We start from the raw sequence: 22748 nt of genomic DNA, 5'->3' as shown, positions 1-22748 counted from the left end.
CTGCTAAGTGTCCACATTTAATTTCACTTTATTTAACACAAAAACACCATATTCTTTGTTGTTTTTTGTTTTTAAAGCAGATGCTACATTGTGCCGCTCCTGGATAAACAAGCGGATCGTGTGACATCTGTTGTCTTGCCGAGTGTCAAAACTGAAAGTTGCTCACACATTGTGCCAGAACGGCGCCTGTACCGAGTGGTCCGCTGTTTTGACTTGTTCTCTTGTCATTGCGCTTTCCCTCCCCTCGTTGTATGCCTTTTTTTGTTGTTGTTTTTGTTTTATTTCAACGCTCCCCTCCTCCGTTCATTCTAATCTCTGCCAACCCCGTCAGTCACAGCGCACGCCGACACACACAAATCACACACGTCCTGTCGTGTCGTTCGTGATGTCCTGACAGGCAGAAGCAGCCGGCGGAGTCCCGGCTCACAGGAAAATTCTGTTAACGTAAATGAATTTGGCCGCACTTGAAAATATGAAACGTATCTGCTTCGATGGGTAATTTGTCTGTTTTATTTTCTATGCAACACAAGCGGAAGTTGCAACTTAAAAGCATGATTTCTGAAGTTTTTATTTGTAATTATGGTTCAAATTGTGAATGGTTGTTTGTCTCGTTTGTCTCTATGTGGCCCTGCGATGGACTTGCAACCTGTCCAGGGTGTCCCCCGCCTCTCGCACAGTGACTGCTGGGGATAGGCACCAGCTCCCCGCGACCCGGAATGGAGAAGCAGGTAAAGAAAATGGATGGATGGGAACGGGTCCTTTATTAAGACTTGGACCCTCCACAAAAGATGTAAAAACAGCAGGTTTAAGGCTGGAGTTCCCATACATTTCACAATATCTTTGAGATATTTAAATAAGAAAATGTCTTTCTGACATCTGCCTTGAGTTACAGTTGGCTCCGATAACTAATGCTAAGCTACCGTTTGCCTTCCGAACCTTCCTGAAGTTATGTCAGGACATCGCTTTAGGAGCATTTGAATTTCACTCCATTTTCACACCCAGAAAAGTACAAGGTCCTCAGCTGGTCCTAGCTCTTAGGCTAAACCATTCCTCTTTGGAAGAATCCGTACCCACACACAGACTGACCTTGTGAAACAGTACATTTCACACACTTTGTCTCGAAGAAGCCTAAACAAACCGCACACACACACACACACAGATTTGAGCTCCACAGCCCACTGAACTTGTGTAATTCAGGGCTGAATGCTTCATTTTGGTTTTAGAATAATCGTTGCTAAAAATCTAAACTTCTTTAAAATGTGATCGATACGGCTGCGCGTTTTCCTTTTAGATTATTTGATAAAACTATCAATAATCATTTGTTTCATTTGTGTGTTTAAGTTGAACTCTTTCTCCATGGCAGGATTAGTTTGTGTTTTTATTTTTTATTGTTCATAGAGCAGTTTATACATTTCTATCGTCTACAGTAGTTTAGATGTGTGATTTTTCATTTTTTTAAGTGCCAAAAAAAGTTGGGATGTTGTGTAAAATGTAAATACAAACAGAATGCAATGATCTCATTAACCCATGTTTTCACAATAAATGATAGTAAACATAAAATGTTTAAAGTAAAAAGAAAAAGGGTGTTTTTGAGTTTGATGAAAGCAACACATCTAAAGAAAGTGGGGTCAGGGTCCTGTTTACAACTGTGAACAACAACAGTTTGTGTGTGAGCTACATCATGCTGTTATAACAAACACAGTACGCAGATGTAGGATTGTCTTTGCTGAAATATGCAAGACATTCCCTGACAAAGACAGCATATGTTGTACTAAAACCTAAATATACTTTTCTGGATTGATAGTGCCTTTCCAGACGTGTAAGCTGCACATGCCGTAGGAACGAATGCACCCCCATACCATCAGAGAGGCCGGCTTTCATTCTGTGCGCTGATAATTAGCCTCTCTTTAGCAATGGAGGACGTGGTGTGTGGGATTTCTCTAAACTACTTTCTTTTAAATTGTTTTGGGACTCCTAAAACACCACTTCTGCGTGGAGACAAGTCTGAAATCATAAAAAAAAATCCTTTTGCATATTCAGAAAACACTGTCCCCCCCTGTGGATGGCCCCTTAATTACCTGCCTATTTATGAGCTGTCCAATCCATCTATATTTATCCTGTCCTCTGAACCACCTGCCCAAAGTCCAAATAGGGACAGGACTCTACACGTGTGCATATGTGGTTCGGAGTTCTATACCGTCAGCTGGCTGTGGGCCTGAAATGTAGGCTTCATTAAAAGGATTTCATCCCTCGACTTCTCCCACGAGGAGCCCAGTCTATTAACCCAGATCTATAATTGAATTCTGCTTTTTTTAAACATGCAGTGCTGACAGAGAGCAGGAGAGGCAGGAGGTAAAATGGGAATTAAAGAGCTGCAGACAGAATGACAACGTTAATAGAATAACCGTGGCTTTGAGCTGCGTCGCCACACGTTTCATAAAGCAACAGCACAACGTACACTGTTGGTTTCCCTCATCCATCATAATCCTAATCATTGTTTTTAAAGAACAGCTGTGAGAGGTTTCTTCTCATCTATAATTACAATTTCTCCTGGCTTCAATTATAAAATGAGCAACCAGTCAACAGCAGCGTTAGCCTACATTTCCAGGGACTGAGGTCGAAAGGCCATGAACTCATTACAGAGATGACACGGTGGGGGTGGCGGGGCTTCGTAATTAAGAGCAGAACACCCCACCACCTCCCCCTCCGTCCCCAGGTGGAGCGGCATTGAAATAGAAGGTGCGCAAACGAGTTTGGGACGGTGAGAGGGAGGCTTTCAGGGAGGCAAAGACAGAAATATGGACAAGCGTCAGAAAAGGGGGGGCTGATGGCGGTGGCGGAAAATAGATGGGAGATGATGGAGATGCAGGGTGACATTTCAAGTTACTATTAAAAGAGAAGTTTTCTGCTGGTTTAACAGAGAGAGGAGACAAAGAGAAGCAGAGATCTAAAATAATAGTTACAAGCATCTAACATTTAAGCTTAAATCACACACATAAACACTAACAAAGAAAAATAGACTGTACTGATTTGAACTGCAATACAATTGGACGTTTTTTCTTGAATTTTAATTCCCGACACTTTACTAACAGTTATTAGCAGAGAGAGAGAGAGAAAAAAAAAATACAGGAAATTGCAGCCAGAAACATTTGGGGAGCCACTTTTGCCGCAAAGGGGGCTTTGAATGAGTGCACCAAGAACAAGAGGCGAGAAGCAGTCAGGTGGAAGTTGGACAAAATAAACGAGGCGCTTTTTCCAACACATAATGAGCAGAGGTTCGGCACAGACGCATCAGCCGGGAAGCCGAGCGACAAACACAAGCGTCTCCTCCGGAGGCAGCTCAGTGGGTTGCTCATCAGACAGAGAGGGCACTCTGGGAGGCGAAGACATGGCTGCCGAACTTTAAAAAGGATTATTATTATTATCAAATAATATTCTTCCTTTGCATTTTAGGAATTTGAGCAACACATCTTCAAGCTTTCATAATTGAGCACCACTTCGAAGTAGTGATGCATTGAACATGGCGTCGTAGGCAGGTTCTGAAGTGTTGTCCAGCTCTGACCTGCCGATCCAGTTTCTCTCTATGAGCTGCGTCTGATTCCGACTCACCAGGCGACTCATTGGTGCCTTCCTACCACATCATTAGAGCTAATGAAGCCTAATAACGTGTGGTCTGCACAACTTTTAGCATTTGTGTAGCAGCAACTTCAATAGGTCCATTTATCTCCAAGTCAAAAAATGCCATGACCCTTACAGATCACATTTGAGGAACATGTTAGTGGATTTTACCTCTTTGCCGCCAGTAGCAAAGGGGCAGTAATGTATTTGCTTATGTCTGCGTATGTGCCTGTTTGTGGATATGTATGGGTTTTAAAGCTCTCAGAAAGTAATGACTGGATGTACATCTACAACTGAGCCCAATTCAAGATGGCTGTTATAGCTACTCAACCTTAGCAAAGGCAAAAATGTCTACAGCTGAGTGAATTTTACAGACCTCGAGCTATACTATACTATACTTATACTCCTGAATAAACAAATAAGAGTCAAAACAGTAAACTTGGAGAATAGTTTAATAAAAAATAAATGCTGCTTTAAGGTTAGAGCTCTGCAGCTTCACATTCTTAACTGAGTTCTAAAGTGTATCCAGAGTCAAATCAATAAAACGTATAGTTAGTTGTGTTACAGTAAGTGTCAGGACCGGAAAAGGAAAGTGAAAAACGAGACACAGATGTAGACTGCTCTACTGTATCTGAAACACTTCTGTCAACTCTACACAGTGGCTATTGAACTGGAAAAGTTTATGCAATCGCTGTCTCGTTCATTACCCACAAGTTTCCAGTACCCAGTTTCATTGCGATGAGCGAGTTTGGGGGTTTTTAATAATGAGTTTGTTTGTACTCACATCTGAGGCGGGTCCTTTATCAGCGCCGGGACAGGAGAAAGTGACGAACTCATGGCACCGCTTGTGTACCACGAAACAACACACTGAAGAGGGGAACAAAAGGAGGAGAAAATGCATCAGTACACAGTCTGATTACACACAGATATGTTCCTAAGTGATGGGAAGGAATCCTTATTTCTTCCACACGGTATCATCCTGACAAATTAAAACCTGAGGCAAACCGGACATTTTCTTTAATTCTTCAGGATGTTTTGCTTGTCATCTGGAAAGCTTTCTCAAGTCAATTTAAATTCAGTTCTTTTGAATCGAGAAAGCTCCTCAGATGACAAGCGAAACGTCTTAATTTTTCTTTAAAAAAAAAAAGAAAAGAAACAAAGTCCATTTGCCTTTGATTTAATTTGCTAGGATTACCATGTCCTGGATGACTGGGAATCCAGACCAGCACATAATAGCGTCCCACGGTTTGGATGAAGGGTTGCATTGCTCTGATAACATCAGCTGCCCCTGAATACTGCTATTTGAAGCTGAACCGACAGCAAAAAAGATACACGATTAAACAGATTTAATTTTAATGATTAAATCATTTGTATAAACTTGCATTCCTTGGAGGAACGCATGTCGCCCGCTGCCTTGCATGCCGAAGTTCAAGACATCTTGTCCAGTCTGTTAGCACTCAGCGTATGTGTTGGAGATGACTCTCAGCTACTGCCACACCGAATTTTAATTCAATATCTGTCAAATTTAGTGAGTTAAAACCGGTTTTGTGTTTATCCAGGTCAAATAGCTGTGGCAGCCACTTTGAACTGGGCTGACTCCAAAAGTTGATCAGTTGTAAACGTTCATCCACTGATTATGTTTCATTAAAATCTGCTCATGATCATGTGAAATTTTGCTAACAGACAACAAATGACACAAACGCACAGATCCACACAGGCAATCACCTGCCTCCCACAGTGATGGACAATAATCAGTATGAACTTAACCTCCTCAAAGTCATTAAAAACAGATTCTATAATATTTGTAATTTATTGAGATTAAAAAAAAAAAATCTATGCAGTTTAAAGAGCTCTTCTTCTGTATATGTTACAGCTATAAATGTCCTGTAATTCTCATCCGTGACTCAAATATTCAGCCCTGGCATTCAGGAATAAATTAACGCTTTCTGTCGGAATCCATGAGTGAAGGCACCATAAAAACAGAAATCTACTGCATTTCATTAAAGCCCTTTCCACGTCGCCGTTACAATAATATGGACCTGCCAGTTTCAAATGCAAATACATTTTCGCCGATGTTTAGTTGCTCATTATATTATATCACAGCTCTTTGGCTGCTGACTCCGATGTGCCTAATTACAGATTTTAAAGATACAAATTAACACGCAGAAGCAGTTTTCACTCAAATTGATGATTCTTAGCAGGTGAGCACTTCACTGTTAGAAGCAGCAATTATCACACCAAATTTAAAAGCTTTAATGATAGGAAACACAAAAAAAAGGATTTCCTTGGCTCTGTCTTCCCCACCTACAGTTTCTTATTGTCCCTCCTACACGGCTAATGCGTTGTTAGACACTCAGCGATCCTTCTAAATCTATGCAACATTAAGTTCAATCTCGTGTCTTTGTCGATGAACACCAAAATGCTTTCTGTTTTCTGGATAGTCACCATTTTCAGCCACAAAAACCTTCTTTGTGCTCTTATTTTCTGCAAGCCTCTCCGACCCAAAGCTAAATGAGATGAAAAGCGTTAACTCGGCTTCACTTTCCAGGTTGGTGACGATCAGCGGTGCAGAAACGTGAACGCTTTGACGCATGTCGGGGCTCGTCATCTCCACCCCGATCTACTGTATGTCAGCTCCACTGACAGGCAAGACAAACCCAGGAAGTAAAAATATCACAAGACCCCAAACACAGTCCTTATGATTATGCGCGGTGTGTTTGCCAAATCTGATACAGAGTTAAACTAAATGTGCGAGAGAGTTTCAGAGGATAGCTGCATACATATGCTGACATGTGTTAAATTGTTAAAATGTTACATTAGGACAGAAATTTGGGCTCCATATAAATGATAAGAGGCACAATTAAACTGTAAAATGGCTGCAAATGTATTCAAGTGTACAACTTGATGTCATGGTAGATTAACTGACTGTTAAGTAAACTATTTTAAAACACTTCCATCTACACACTGAGGTGTATTATTTTTGTTATTACTTTCATGTTAAAAATATTTCAAAACCAAGACAAATAGTCTTTCTTTCACCTGTGATGAAGCGTGGGCCAATTTCTGGTTTTAAGGCATCTCACAGTCTTAAAACGTCATGGTTTCAAAACCAGCAAAGGTTTCCATCAGACCGTTCCTGCATTTTAAACAACAGTGTGAGTTTTCTCTGGTCACCTCACACACACACACAGACACACACACGTTGCTGCGAGCTGTCAGTCAGCTGTGTTCGATGGCGGAGCGAGGGAAGACTCCCAGAACGTTTTTACTGTTAAAAACATACAAGAGTCAAATAAAAAGGTTGGCTATGGCTACCAGGTGAGCACCATAAATCTCTTTTTTTTAAAAAGATAATTCTGTTTAAACAATCCTTTACAACAAGCTAATAAAATTAGTCTATCAGTTTAATAAAAAAACTACAGTAAGCTCGCCACCAAAGCTAATAACCCTGCTAATAAACGAGCCGATTTCAGCTCATCAGGCTCCTAATATTACTTTATAAAGTAGTTATTGGCCAAAAATAATAATATTTTTGATTTTTCTTTTTTTTTCATTTTCCACCATGGTGAACATCTGTATTTTAATGTTCTGTTGGCTCCTTAGATTTTTTAGCTAACAGTTCTGGTTTGAAAGAGACCATGATTAATTTTGTTTCTTATTTTGTAATTATTGTTTAATCAATGCTGTGTTGTCTTAAATTTTGTAAAAACAGGGAAGGTAGGGACTACAGCCCCCATGGCCCCCCCTTGGTGATGCCCATGAGCATCAGTAACAGTAGTTTAATTTCTGGTTTAAAATAAAAGCATCCAGATACATTTTTACTTTTTTGCTTTAACATAGAAACACTAAAATAGTATTTTTTTTCATGATACTGTCAAAAACTCGTACCAACTCATGCCCACCAACCATCTTTTTGTTAATTTCAGATGAACTGGAATTACTTAATTAGGTTTAGGAATTAAAATGACTTGTTTAGCATTAGAAACAGATTACAGTTCATTAGTTTATGTTTATGTTTCAATGAAATAAATGTTCAAAGACTGAATGGAGGTATTACTTTAAACATCCGTCAAATATTTGCTGGGGGAAAAAGAAAAATCACCCCTAAGGTTTTTTTTTTTAAATTGTTCTTTTCTTACTACAAAACTTTTCTTACCACATAACATAACTGATGCTTTAGGGAAGTACAGTCACATGAGCATGGAGGAAACTGTAAACCACAGTTTGGTATATTGTACAGCGTTCATTTTTCACAGTACTTTTGTGTAATGCAAAAGAAGAGCCAGCGCTGGCATCGGTGGTTAGAAGGCCTGAAAACATTCAAAGGGTTCGCTTTTTTATCATTTTTATAATTTCCAGCACATTTTTTGGATTTCACCAATAGCCATTAGCAGGGATTTATTGTATCACATTCAAGTAAATTCTTCTCTGCTGGGAAATGTGCGCTGACCAGAGGGGTTATAATTACCACAAAAAACACTTTCCAGCACGCTCAAAAATCATGTGCACCTGAATGGTACTTGACTCCCACGCAATATTTTCTCTCTGGTGACACCACCTACTCGCTGCAATGATACGGTGCTGCGCGCGCGCACACACACACACACATTACACACACAAAAGCCACCCACTCATTCCAATGATACCGCAGATTGAAAACACACAGGGTGCAGGTGGAGGGATACGAAGCACAGATAGGATCGGTGCGAGCTGCACGCACATATTGCTTCAAGGCAACGGCTCCTTTAGAGGACTGCTGCAGCCAAATCCCCAAACAAACACACACACAAACAAAGATGGCACCAAAATTGTACCATAGGCCTTTGTACAATACGACCCGAGGGCCAAAATAAATAACAGCTCTTCACAAAAATATCCTCAGTACCGAAAAGTACTCTTCTTAGTTTTGTATACCCCAGTTAATTATTATTTCCACAAATGTTCATGCATGTCTTTGTTCATAGAAAACAACGGTCTTTAAAGATTAATAAAAGATCTGATCCGAGCGGCTTGTTGAGCTGGGGGTGAAAGGGAAATGTCTCGAATCAAAAAGTACTTTCAATTTACAGTTCAAAACGGCTGTGGTTCATTTTCTATTTTTTTGTTCTATCTTCTAAAAGTTGGAGGTGAATCCTTCGAGTGAAATGAAAGACGCTTAGCTGCCTAGTTGTTAATATTGACAGTGAAACAAAAAAAGGCGATTCGACATTTGCCAGTGCTCCGGAAGGCAGAGATTAACCCACGTACTTCTCTTGGAAAGTTTGAATCTGTCAGTTCACTCGTTTATCAAAGAGCACAGGCCGTTCTTGTTTGTGTTATACAATACAGGGAATAAAAAACAAAAACTAAACTAAACTGACATCCAAATGTAAAAACCAGATACCAGAGATTCTCCAAAACGTTTACAGAAAACACATGTCCATATTCATTCTCTACTGGTTGAAGTGGCGCTAATTTGGGAGCCAAATATTAGATTATACAGTGTTAGAGAAAAATAAAATGGGACAGATTAATGGATTCTGGGTAAAAAAAATTACTGTTTTTTGTCACATTCTGCTTATTGGTCACATGCTTCACGTCTGTTATTTTTATTGGACAGAAAATACACCACAAAAATAAACAAGAAAACATTTTTTTCTATACTGTAAATACTTAAAACCTACTCCATATTGCATTTCCGATGTCTCAAAACGGTTATGTTTGTTGATGCAACAAAATGCTGTGAAGAAGTGAATAAATGGAAGCAGAATTCCTTGAAGGAATGAATATCGTACATCGCGTTGTAAACGAAGCTCTCCTGTAATCTGTTAGTGCTCAGAGTATCTGTTGGGGATCACTCTCGGCTACTAAAGCGCCAAATTTTACGGCCATTTCTGTGTTCTCTAATGTTAATTAGCTGTGGCGGCCATCTTGAATCGGTTTGACTGAAGTGTAATAAAGCATGCTCTTGAATAAGCCCAGAAAAATGAAACTATGTCTTTAATTTTTATTTCACAGCCTCTAAATTATAAGAATACACTATATAGAAAAATGGGTTCGATTTTTTGGTAATCTTTAAAGTCTGTCCCATCTGATAAGGCTTTTAAAAAAAAATTGTTAGTTTTTGTCAGTGTTTATAGCAGTTTAACATATAAATGAAACTAATTTTGCAGAAGTTGAGGAGCAAGGCCCCACCTGAATTGTTTTCTGTCTATAAATGTCTTTCCATGCCCGTTCCTCCTCAGTGACAGTGCCTCACCCCCCCTTCCTGTTTAGCTCCTCTTGTCTCTCATAGGGCCGTTTAAGGGTGTGAGGGGCCACTCTGTTCATTTTGGCTCCGTCTTCTTTTCTCTCCTCACAGAAATACATTTTCCCTCCCACGCACATTCTACTCTCGCTCACAATCGTTCACTTTTCTTGCATATTTTTGCATATTTCTGCTCTTGTTGTTCCAACAATGAGGACTTCATGTAACATTCACGTTGGCTAAAAAAAAAACCCTTGTGGGTTTGCGCTTTAGTAATTAGCTTTTTCTTTATTAAATTAGGGTGCTGCATCATGTAAACCAGCTTTTATCTGCTCGAGCTCGTGTTTTCTGTTAGTGTTGGTGTGTGTTTACATCCCACTGACCCAAAAGCAACACGTTTAATGGGGTTTATGTGATCCCACCCCCCAGGAGAGAACATGCCACTGTTTGCGCAATCACTCTGCTTGTCACCATCAGAATTTAATTGATAGTTTGGATTCTGTTATGCTCAATGAATAAACCAAAAAACAATGTGGAAGTTAAACTTTGTGATTTTTGTGCTTTAGAACTGAGTCGATCACTCATTCAGTCACTAAACTGATATGACAGATTAAAAATTTACATTTTCAACAACATTTCTTTAGCTACTGGGAACATTTGCTGGTTTCCTTTAAAGCAGGGGTGTCCAACCCTGGTCCTTGAGTGCCATTGTCCTGCATGTTTTACTTGTTTCTCTGCTCCAACACACCTGGTTTGAATGAATGGGTGATTAACAGGCTTCTGTAGGACATGAAGAGGTAATTTAACCACTGAATCAGGAGTGTTGGAGCAGAGAAACAAGTAAAACATGCAGGATGGTGGCCCTCCAGGACCAGGATTGCCTACCCCTGCTTTAAAGAGTTTCTGACACAACTTAATCTACAATGAAGCCATTACAGAATTATAAAAATATTAAAACTCAGGAAAGAAATCATCTTTCCTATGTCCAGGAAACTTTCAAGATGGAAAAATCTGAAACTTTTTTAACTACATCTTTTTCTGGCCTTAATCACTTCAGTACCTACGTAAAAGAAACTGTAAGAAGAATTGTGTTGTTTTGGATTGAAGTGTCTTGCAGAAGGACTGCTGTCATTTCTTTTGATGGAGCTTTTGGGTTAGTTGATAAGATCTTTCTGAGAATGAGATGTTTCACCTGCACAGATGTTTCTACGTGATTAAACACGTTCCTTGTTTTACAGATAATAAAAACTTATATACTGTGCAATACTGGAATTGAAATTGAGACAATTTCAGAATGATTGTCACATAAATCGCTTCAGTAAGAGTTATTTATGTCAGCTCCGGCTGATTTGAACAATTAATGAACATGTTTAATGTGGTGGAGCAGTTACACTGTAATAGAGACAGCGATTATCTGGTTTTCTGCAGTGTTTTACCAGCAGCAAAGACAAAAAAGCACCACCAATTAACCAATGATTATGTAACAGCTTACAATCAGTCAGCATCTTCTTTCTGTGCATCAGTATTTATACACTGTGAACAAAGAGAGCCGGTCTCACATTACAGCAAGATTGCATAATCGTACAAAACGGGTGTTAAACATTACTCTGTAATACTAAAATATAAGATTTCAAAAATGAATGAAAAATTAAACCACACAGGTTCGGACTTTTATTTTTCTTTTAATGCTTTGTAATGTAACATTTTTGAGGGGAATAGCCATATTTTGAACCAAGTATCAACTAAAAAGACCCATGAAATGTTTTCATGCTCTTATGCTGTGGCCTACATTTTACTTTTTTTTTTCCCCGTTCATGTCCTGATCTCCCTTTTATTTTCATTATTTTCAGCCAATCTCCTCTTGTTCCCTCGTTCCAGTATATTCTGTTTATGAAGTGTTGGCAGAACACAGATGTTGTACACAGTCTTTTCCGTCTAATGAGCTGCCAACGCGCGCCCGTGTGTGTGTGTGTGTGTGTGTGCCTGGAAATTTGTTTGTGTGTGTGCCTGTGAGACGTAGTGACATGCTGTACAGCAATGTCCCAGATTTAAATGCTGTCAGATTCTGCAGCCATGTTCAGGGTGACAGAGATGTGTGGGTAATTATATTTATTAACCTATAGCTCTGGTGGAATGTCACCAGTCATTTTTTATAAAACGTAGGTAGGCAGACTGTGTTTGATGACTTCATCTCTGCTGTAGATTTAAACACTTCATCAGTGACTGTAGTAAATAAAAAACAGTATTACACTATATATCTGCTTGAATTTTGTTTTTGGTTTTCTCTTTTCTAATATTTTGGCATTATTTGAATTGAAATTGGCTAATAAAAAAAGGAGCTTGTAGTTTACTTCAGATTTGTTTTGGATGATTTTTTTTATTCACCAGTCAAGTGATGTTTAAAAAAAAGATCTGTGTTCAGTATTAACACAATATCTGAGTGTTGTCCAGTCTCAGCATTCGTTTCAAAATAAGCTAAATATTTTAAGATTTTAGTTCACTTTTTAAGTATTTAACAAGTGGAAATGAAATTAACCCAATGAGCATTTTGGGGTTGAAACAACACTGAATGACACCTAGAGTAAACTATTCATAAATGTTTAGGCTCATAACATTTGGTCTAAAAGTAAAACTTTTGGAGATGTATAAAACGTAAATGTGTTCGAAAAGTGGACGTCTGCTTTTTGCAAAGACTGACAAGAACAAAAAGGATTTCCAATGTGAGGCTTGAACTCTACATCTCTGCATTTCCAGCCCAAACTAAGCAACCGCACAAGTATAATAACTCTACAAAAGTATTATAACATGTACAGTCAGTTTAAAAAATAGTTGAGGTTGTAATTCACTATTTATAGTGAAAAAATACTATTTTTATAGGACAAACATAAGCACAAATTCAGCTGTGTCCTTTTAGAATTTCATGAGCATCTTATTGTCAGTGAACAGCCAGAATAGCTAATTTCTGTGACCCTGATTTTTCTGTATGTGTTAAATTATGTTCTGTTTTTACAAAGAATTGTTTGGCAACAGAAATGTGATTTAACCTTTTCTATAATTAGCCCCTTTCATAAAATGCTTTCAAGACGGGCCTGAGATGCCTTCTTGCCATCTTGGTGCACTTTATTTAAGGACTGAGATGGTCTGAGATGGTTGAAGTCAACTGAAGGCTGTTATGCCTCTGAGCCACGAAGCAAGGTAGTGACAGAGCTGAAATGATTGATATGTGGAAGAATAAGTCAGCATTGTCCCTCAAGGGTGCAACATAGGGATGACAGGACTGTGCAACTGTGAGGTTTAGAAAAAGTAGACATGTTTTATGTGTAGTACGCCATGTCAACACTGCTGAGTTATGAACCGTGCCTCCTTTGGTGATTTGAAAGCTCACATTGTCATGGGACATGGCCAGCTCCAGTGGGGATTTATGAACAGCCAAAGATGGCTGGAGGGCCACTATCCTGCACGTTTTTGTTGTTTTTCTGTTCCAACACACCTGATTTGAATGAACAGGTGATTAACAGGCCTCTGTAGAACTTGAAGACCTGCTGAAAGGGTAAGTCAACCATTGAATCATGTGTGTTGAAGCAGGGAAACAACAAAAACATGCAAGATAGTGGCCCTTCAAGACCAGGATTGGACACCACTGGCCTAAATAGTGGTTCATCTTTGCAGCCATATTGCAAAACACTTTTGTGGATGGACCAATGTTGAAATCCTGGTTTGTACTCTCTGGCAATAAAGCTAGAAGGACTAAAACTGGTGATAAATGCAGACTATATTTGAACCAAAACAGAGGGTTCAATGAGGGCTTGAACTAAACTTAACACTGAAATGGCATCTGTTGTTCATCAGGTGATCCTGTATATCTTCAGACTGGCAGCTGATAGTACTTTAATCTTAAAGGTGCCATATTTGACATTAAAAACAAATGAATGGCTCTCTATAAGCAACAATGTTTTAAGCCAAAATTAAAAATTGAACCGAACCAGCGACAAAAATTCTCCATCCAAAAAATGCTGCTTCTGTGTTGAGTCTGGTCTACATTTCTTTGTGTGGGTTTTTATGCTCTAAAACATGTCAAAGGTCCCCTCAAAATGATCAATCCAACCTGCAAGGGAGGAATTAAATGAGCAGAAAAACAGGTTGTGCCAACATCAAATAGAGACTCTCAGACGACACACAAATCACCCCAATAATTCACCATATCACCAAACTATCTCACAAACAAAACCTTTAACATTGATAGTATATCGACTGACTGGTTTCAGCTACAAACCACCTGCGTTAGATTGTCTCCCTGACTGCAGCCCGGCAGACCTGGCACGGTGCTTAAAGAGCGTGGAGAGAGGTCTTGGCGAGCTACACTTCTGTTGCTGTTTCTGTTTCTTGCTCTTCCAACTGTCTCGAAGAAAAGGAAGCGTCCCGATGAGTGGGGTGGAAGACACAAAGACGAGGCATGCGCAACAGGAGTAAGACAAGAGGAGCGAGATGATAAGGAATTGAAAGAAGAACAAAGTCAATGATCAGAACAAAACACACCATTCACCCCGTGCGCCTCCCCTTGTGTCTGTGTGTGTAAGGGCTTATATAAGGGGGTACACAACCTACGCTAATGTATAAATACCCACAATGCCGCTGGTGGAGCAGGGATAGGGGTCACAGTGAGTCAGCACACCCATGTCACTCCTCCTCTTTCTCCCTTCCATCAGTGAATCCTCTCTCCTCCTCCTCCGTTTTTACATGTACCATTTTTTAATGCTGCTACACAAAAGCACAGAGGATTTTACTTGGCAGGCGAACATTGACCTCCTGTTGGAGATGATGGTAAGATAACTAATGTTGTAAACAAAACAATTAAATACATTTTTGCCAACGAGTTCTTTTGAAGTTGCCAAGGCTTCCAAAAGATGAGCTAGAAGAAATTATTATGAAAAGTGTGCTTATAATTTGTGCAAATTACAGTGAATAAAGAGCCTTGGTGATATTATCTTTCTTTATTGTTTTTAGGGCATATAATGTTCAGTAAACGATAACTGTTTTCCCATCTTATCATGAAACACCATTCCCTTCAATGAAGCAAAATCATAGGCCAGTTTTTGGTCTCGAGGTATAACATGGTCTTTTAAATTACTGACATTCTGCCATACCATCCCTGCAGTTTAAATTCCTTTTATTGAAATGCCAGACACAGTGTATCAAACTCAGAGTAGCGTTTCCCCTCTCCACCGGCTGCTACAAGATGTCCGTTAGCCGTAAACAATGCCAGAAGGGAAATTTCCTAAACTTTTTCTGTTACATCAATATCTCACCAAGCTGCAACTGTTGATGAACTGAAAATTTGCACATTTTCTTGCAATTCTGAGTTGCCAGCTAGTCTCCAACAGTCACATCCCAATGAGATACTGGCTTTACAAATGAAAGAGAAACACAAAACAAGGTCAACTGTTTTGGGAAAATTTTCCATTAGCAAAAACTGCACATGATCATGGCTTGGCTACTGAAGGATAGGACCATCTCAGAACAATGCTGTACTTTGGGTTCTAAGTCCAATTTAGGTAAAGAAATTAACACTGAGGTTATTTGTTGACTTTGTACGCAGCAGCTGTCTACAGCTTGGATCCAGATATATAATCCAGATATTCACTGATCCATACACAGATTTCAAAGACTGCTTGGTTTAACCTTAAAGCCTTAAATTAAACTCAAAATCTGGTCAGGGATGTCAGGCAGGGAAAGTAATTAAATCAGCAGAACTGTGATAAAAAAAATACTACACCATCTGCCAAAAATTGTGGACATAATGTAAAAAAAGAGAGGACATTACAGTACAATTGTTCCTTTTCAGCAGACACTAGTCTGGCCAGCTTCATTTCTTGTTCAATTTCAGACTCAGGTTTGTGCCAGCGTTGTGAAAGTGCTGGCACATGCTGATTCTATGTGGTCCAGCTAACACCTCCACCCTTATTCTCTCCATCTTTCTCCCTGCCTCTCACTCACTCCATCGCCTTCTCTCAATTTATATTCATCTGTCTTCTAATGCTTGTTCATTTCACACTTTTTTGTTTCGCCTAAAATACACACACACACACACACACACATACCAGACAATAAAAAAGCAGAAGAGCAACCAGGAAGTCCACACCTCTACTATGCTTTATTCAAAGAGCAGAACTGCATGAAAAGCTTGAACAGGTGACCAAAATTAAGATCTTAAGGAAAGTAGCAGTCCTTGAAAAACTGGATCTCACCCAACCCTTCGCATGCCAAGGTTTTAAACAAAGATCTTGCCTAATCTGTTAGTGCTCAAAGTATGTGTTGATGATTACACTCAGCTACTACCACACCAAATTTTAGCTTAAAATCTGTAAATTTTAGCTATTTTTGAGTTGGCTATGGTTGATTAGCTGTGGTGGATATTTTGATTTGGGTTGACGACAAAAGTTAAAGGTAATGTATTATGCAAATTTCACTTTTTGCATGTTTTTGTGCTTCCATTTGGGTACCTACTGCTTCTAGAAACAGTCCAAGCACAAAACAAAAACCACCCAGCTGTTTTTGGACAATAAATAAATGTTTTCTGGTGTCTGCAAAGCAACCCATTTCAAAAACCTTGGTATTATTGTGTCACAATCCCCGTTACTTAGCAACCCCAAGCTGAGCCCAGCCCCTCAACTAGCAACCCAAATGGAGCTCCACCCACTTCATTACATAAAGACCATCACATTTGTTCTGCTGGTTTTACTGCTGAACAATGTCTGCTGCAAAAGCAGCAATATAGAACATGTGTCCACGCATGTTCTCCCAGTCACAAAGAATAGAGCTGCGTGGCTTCATTTTATTTTTGATGGCAATGTCCCCTCGATATTGCCAAAGACAGTTGTAGTTTGAACAGCTCACCTGTCCCTGAAACACGTCTCTGTTAATGTCACAGCAGGTTTGTCTAAACTAACATTAGAACTATGTTAATAAAAGAGAAGAAAAATTGAAAAAAAAATTTAACTAATCTTTACCAGGCTGCCGTCTGGACACTTTTTGTGTTCGGAGGAGGAGGCGTCTGACTAAACTGACCCTGATGCTGCTGCTGCTGGCCAGGCTGATCCTGGTCTTATTTTATCCTATTTTTTTTTTTGTGAAATAATAACGATATAAATGTGCATCATTTGATGCTTCAGAGAGTTTTTACGTTTTGAGACGGGACACAGGGTTGGGGGGCGTGGCCAACAGTATCTTATTTGCATAATAGTGGCATCGCCCTAAAACCGCTCATTCGGAAAGAGCTCAAAACAGGCAGAACTGATCAGGTGAAATCTCAATATCTGAGAATGATTTTGTGTATTAAATGTACTGAACATGTTTTGTACAGCCCACAGACCTATCCTGACTTGTTCAAGGAAGCATAATAGGTCCCATTTAATCATTTGTTGACGTAAATGCAATGATTATTTCTTGAAATTTTCATTAAAACTTGTCAAGTGGTTCATGAAAAAATTCACTAACAGACACACAAACACACTCCGATGCAAAAACTGTCAACAGGGAGCCTCTTATCATTCTACAAGTTTGTGTTTGTGAAATATTTTCTTCTCAAGAAGGCTGAGGGCATTAAATGTAAAATGCTACTGCATTCACACTTGTGATAATTGCATGAACAAAGATTGATTTGTGTGTGTGTCAGTGTGTATGTGTGTGTAAGAGTGTCTGGAGGGCTGTTCATGTCCTCTCATTGCAGAAGTACATCTACCTCCGCAACTGTTGAACACGTTCGGCCAGCGCACACAATCCTGTAACTCTTTTGTATTTTACATAAAACCTTCCAACTGTCTCCTCCTTCTTCTCTCGCTCCCTCTAACCTTCATTGCCACTTCCTCTTGGTTTCTCTCAACGCCCCCACAAACAGTACCTGCTGTTTTGGGCCAGACAGCAAGAGAGAGAGAGAGAGAAAAAAAAATTGAGGATAAGAAAGAACAAGTTTGAGAAACGGAAAGCTTGAGTGTGTTCAGCGTTTTATATTCCTGTTTCCTGTGTTTAATTTGCTGAAAAGTGGTCATAATTCTTATTATGCTTTTTACTCGCTAACTCGGTGAGAGAGGGAGAGGTGGTGTGAAGAGGACGAGGGAGAAAGAGTGGGAGAGAGGACATGGAGGGGAGAGTGGAGAGCTGCACGAAACAACAGAGATGATGAGATGTTTGAGGGCTGAATACAAAAAAGATCAAGTACAATAAACTGAACTGTTCTGTGTATTTACGTATGTTGTTCGTAGCCCTTTATGTCAGAGTGTTAAACTAAGATCATCTTATGATGAGAAGGGACAGAGTTACAGCCAGTTAGGGGAAACCTTGTAAAGGACATTATGTGGGATCCCATGCAATGATACGAGATCTCGCGAGATCTGTTAGTGATCAGAGTGTGCGTTGAGGATGACTCTCAGGTACTGATACATTAAGAATTAGGTCCATATCTGTAAAGTTGACAGAGTTATATTCATTTTTGTGTTTTCTAATGGAAGCCATCTCACATTGAATTGACTCCAATCAGTTGTAGAGGTACAACTAATAATTTATTTCTAAATGATTCATTAAAATCCATCCAGTGGTTAATAGATATTTGCTAACAATGTTGACTCCAACAATTAATGCCATTGTTTTAAGCAAGCTCTCTCTCTCTCTCTGTAAATATATTCAAATATATCAATCTGTATCCATCTTTCTGTCTGTCTATCTATCTACAGAGAGAAGAGAGAAGGCTACAGCCCAGAACGGCCAGGTGTAAAAACCATGCTCCTGATAAATACTAGTTATTAAAACATTGATCCAACTCTGCTTATCTTCATTTCAGAAGTGCAGAATAACTCATGATCGTGGAGGCGGCTGCCAAGGTGGGTGCAAAGCAAGCTGAGGTAGGTACAAAGTGCACTGAGGTGGACGAAGAAATAATGTGCACAGCCTAGAATGTAGTTCTGAAAGCCAAGCACACAAAAGTAGGCCGTAATTTTTTAAAAAGAGGTTGCATAAAACGCAGCCACACGACTCGCTGGTCGATGGTTGCAAGCCTTTACAATTCAGTGAGACTGCAATGGAACCTTTTTCTGTTCTCTTATAATTTTGAGTTGTAGATTAGACTCAAACAGTTGCAGCGCAGTGAGATAGTGGCTTTAATATCAGCCCAGACTGGCTGCACAGATTTGTTATATTTTTTTTGTCAAACATGTTCAGTAACTCCTTGGTTTAAAACCAAATGGAACCCAAATCAGTGACTTTGTGTTCTTGTTGGCTACAAATTTTTCTACATTTGTACAAAGTAAGGGATTGCCTGGTCCCATCCAGCCACACAAATAGAAACACTTAAGCACACCTGAACAAATTTATCACCAACCACTGTTTGGGTGACTGATGGTGGCTCATCGAAGAAATTTAGCCTGTTGCCCAACCCTAATGTAAACAGAAACACAAAGATGGCCTGTGATAAATGATCTGAAGAGAGAAAACAGATCAGAAACCTGAACACAATGCATAAAGGACAGGTTATACAGCTTTGCTTCCACACACCCACGGCAGGACACATGTACATTTACTCCTGCAGCATGACTTTATGAGGCGAAGATACAAATATATCAGTATCTGGTTTTCCCCAAAGTTAACCTTTGTTAAATTAAGCTGTTCATTCTGTGTTCATCTGTGTGTTTCTGAATACTGACAGCAGACCAGAGGAGCATGGCTAACTCTTTTGTTCTGTACAAATATACAAATTAAAATACATTTAAGGAATGAGGCAAAAAATAAATTTTGTAATACTGAAACCCTCACAGTTATTACATGACCAAGTGCCACTCCTCTCAAGCTTTCAAACTCAACTTGAAATGTTTTAAGTGTTACTGGAAAAAAACAACCTTTTTTGTTCTAAACCCTGCTTAAATTCAGCTACACACACACTCAGTTTCCTACGTATTCATGGACAGAACATGCAGTTACAAATGCTAATAGTTGGACAAATGAAAGAACACTAAAGAAATAAGACGAGCTGCTAGAAATAAAGCATAAGTAATGTATGGATGACAGATGTGGAAGAGAGAGAAGTCTGAAGCGCAGGGAACGTGTCTGAAAAGCAGAAAGTCAAAAAGTAAACAGATGGATGAAGTCGAGACAGAAAAGAGGTCTGAGATGACTGCACTCCTGTCGGCTCGTGCCCTTGTTGCTAGGTTACCATCCATAGATGAATGGGTTAAAGTATCTCAGGAGCAACAGTGACACAGTTAGCTGGTCTCACACACACAAAAATCAGAGTAATTTGTGATTTTCAAACACAACAAACTGAATATCCAAAATTAGATGAAATTCTTCCACACAATAAAGTCAACACACAACTCAGTAAACATGCTATAAAAGTTTAACATTTGGACATAAATATGCCAGAATATCTATCAGGAGTTGAAAGATAACATTGTGCACAATCTCATGTGATACTGTGAATTTATGTTGTGAATGAGTCAGCTACTACAGCATGAAATTTTAGCCTCAATATCTGTAAAGTTTATTTAATTATAGCCATTTTTGTGTATTCTAAGACCAGCTGGCTGTGGTGGCCATCTTGAATTAGGTTGACTCCAAAGGTCAATCAGTTGTAGATGTACATTCATTGAAAAGGAGTAGAGCAACACATTCGCAGCCATATAAAAATAGTACTTGTACTAAAAAAGTACAAGTAACTGGTAAAATTTTAAACAACAGGGAAAGTAAGGGACCCTCTCTCCTGGAAATGATATAATATCATTTCCTCAGTTGATAATCGTGCTCGTCATACTACTGTAGATCGTTTCACAGAGAGCTTTCAAAGCCCCAGCCGCAGAGCAGCAGCTCCTCTCCCTCAGCCGTTAGTAATCCAGGTGGGCCATCACGCCCACACAGCATGACTCAAGTTTTAGACATTTAGCTCGTCTCATCATTAGCAACTGTGATTTGCCCCGACTGCAAAAGGACAATGGATGGAGTTCAGCACGTCGTTCACCTACGCTGCAGACAAGCAGAACCGAGCGATCCGAAAGGTCCTGTGATAATGCAGGAGCCAAGCTTTGGAACAGTGGAAAAACTAAAAGGGGAAAAAAAAAATTTTTTTTTAAAATGAGCGATTGATTTTTGTGTCGAGAGTGAAGTGGGTGGAACGCCAGCACACCCCGAGAGTATCCGAACGTAACAAGAAGACTTAATTTATTGTTTATTTACCAGCATGCATAGCTGAAGGATAAAAGAGGTATTACAAATTAATTTTAAACCGATTTCAAAATGGCAGTATACCATCAAACCTACGTAATGGAACTTTTTTTTTAAAGGAGCTGAGCAAGCTGACGAAGAAGCTCCTTTGTATTGAATTGAAAAAATGTTGTTTTATTATTAAATATTTTACAATTCATCCACATGATGGTGTGATAGTGTCAAATTCATTGGTTCAATGGATACATTAAATACACACCTCACAATATTTAGCTGCTATATGAGATATTATGTATGTTTTTTTATTTTAAAATAAACTAAACAGTTTAAATAAAAAAGGTCCCTTTTAATCAGGTAAGTAATGTTTTGAATTAAAAATTTACTGTGAGGGTTAATGAACGGCACACAGTTTGATAGAGAACCTCATCATTCCTCAAGGCTATATTTCTCTATTTGGTTCCTCTTGGAACGGCAATGAGCTGAAACTAAAATGTTATTCTGTGTATTACAGTTTATGAGGCTTGATTTTGTAGAGTAAGAATGTCAAACACATAAAAACCCATAAATCTTTGTTTCAAATTCTCTGACTTCATACTTGTAATAGTAATCAATATTTGCTTTTTTAAAATGTCCTTATTTATGTTTTTTATTTAACATTCACACAGTGTGACGTGGGCAAAATAGCAACTAAAGAAAAAAATCTTTTAGGTAACATGAAAAGCAAGGGCACAGCAAATGCCATCTATGTGAAAACATGAAAACAAGTAAAACATATATATGTCCATCAAATAAAATGTCTTACTTTAACAAATTAACAACAAACGGTGTGTATAAACCTCCTAATGCAAAAATACATGTATGATTTCTGGAAGAAATTGCATTTTCTTTCAAAAGCTAACCTCTTAAAATCATGCGTCTCAACTGTTGTGCTTATTTATGAATCCGCTCAGACAATTTCTGGCCCCTGAGCGAATTCTGCTGTCGACCCCTGCTGTAAAGTATTAAAAATACCGTCAGATGATCATCAGCGCTTTAAGTCATAAGAGTTTGTTGCCTGAGGACCACAAGTATTTATGTACAAAGATCCTCTCTACCACTGTAGGTTTTTTTAGGCAATATCCAATTGCTGTCAGGAGATAGATGCAAAAAACAACAAAAAAAAAACTACAATAAAATAAAATAAAAGCAAAAAAGAAAATATGACCATTTGAAGAACCATATCATCAAGCTGGCTTCAGTAAAACTTTCTCCCTGCTTGATTCTAAATTTACATATGTTTACATGTGTATAAATACAAATGAACTGCTTACTTTGTCTACAACTACACATTAGTTTTTGTGTGTTGGTAGTTTTTTTTTTCATTTTAATTATTATGATTATTTTATCATCCACCTGGAACTGAGAGAATTAAATTGAAGCATTTAGTTCAAGATTCAGCATCATCATGACTGACTGGAACACAGACAACCTCACATCAGCCAGGGCCATTTCACCTGACCGTATATATATTTACTGGGTCTTCATCTGACAAGTGCAATAAAAATGATGGCAATTTACTGTGAAGGCACCGGGTGATTACCACAAGCAGCTGATAAAGTGAAAAACTCATATCCTCCTCAGAGAGGCTTTAAAGATTGCCTGGTTACCTGGTGAGGTGAATAGAAGAGGGCAGCAGCTATCATTACTTGTTAAAACTACAACA

The 22748-nt window shown here is 38.9% G+C and overlaps 1 protein-coding gene across 2 annotated transcripts in view; it reads right to left on the bottom strand.

Annotated features, from left to right (window-relative positions):
• prkcbb (protein kinase C, beta b) overlaps positions 1-22748 on the bottom strand; it is a 94191-nt gene that overhangs the window by 57939 nt on the left and 13504 nt on the right. For both annotated transcript variants that reach the window (XM_017416732.3, XM_017416731.3), the window contains exon 3: positions 4403-4485. In XM_017416732.3, coding sequence (XP_017272221.1) covers positions 4403-4485 — 83 coding nt within the window. The remainder of the gene's footprint in view (positions 1-4402; positions 4486-22748) is intronic.

This window comes from Kryptolebias marmoratus, linkage group LG12 (assembly GCF_001649575.2).
Source record: "Kryptolebias marmoratus isolate JLee-2015 linkage group LG12, ASM164957v2, whole genome shotgun sequence".
Taxonomy (NCBI): Eukaryota; Metazoa; Chordata; class Actinopteri; order Cyprinodontiformes; family Rivulidae; genus Kryptolebias; species Kryptolebias marmoratus.
Note: the sequence above shows the minus strand (reverse complement) of the source record. Positions and strands in the feature narration are given on the sequence as shown.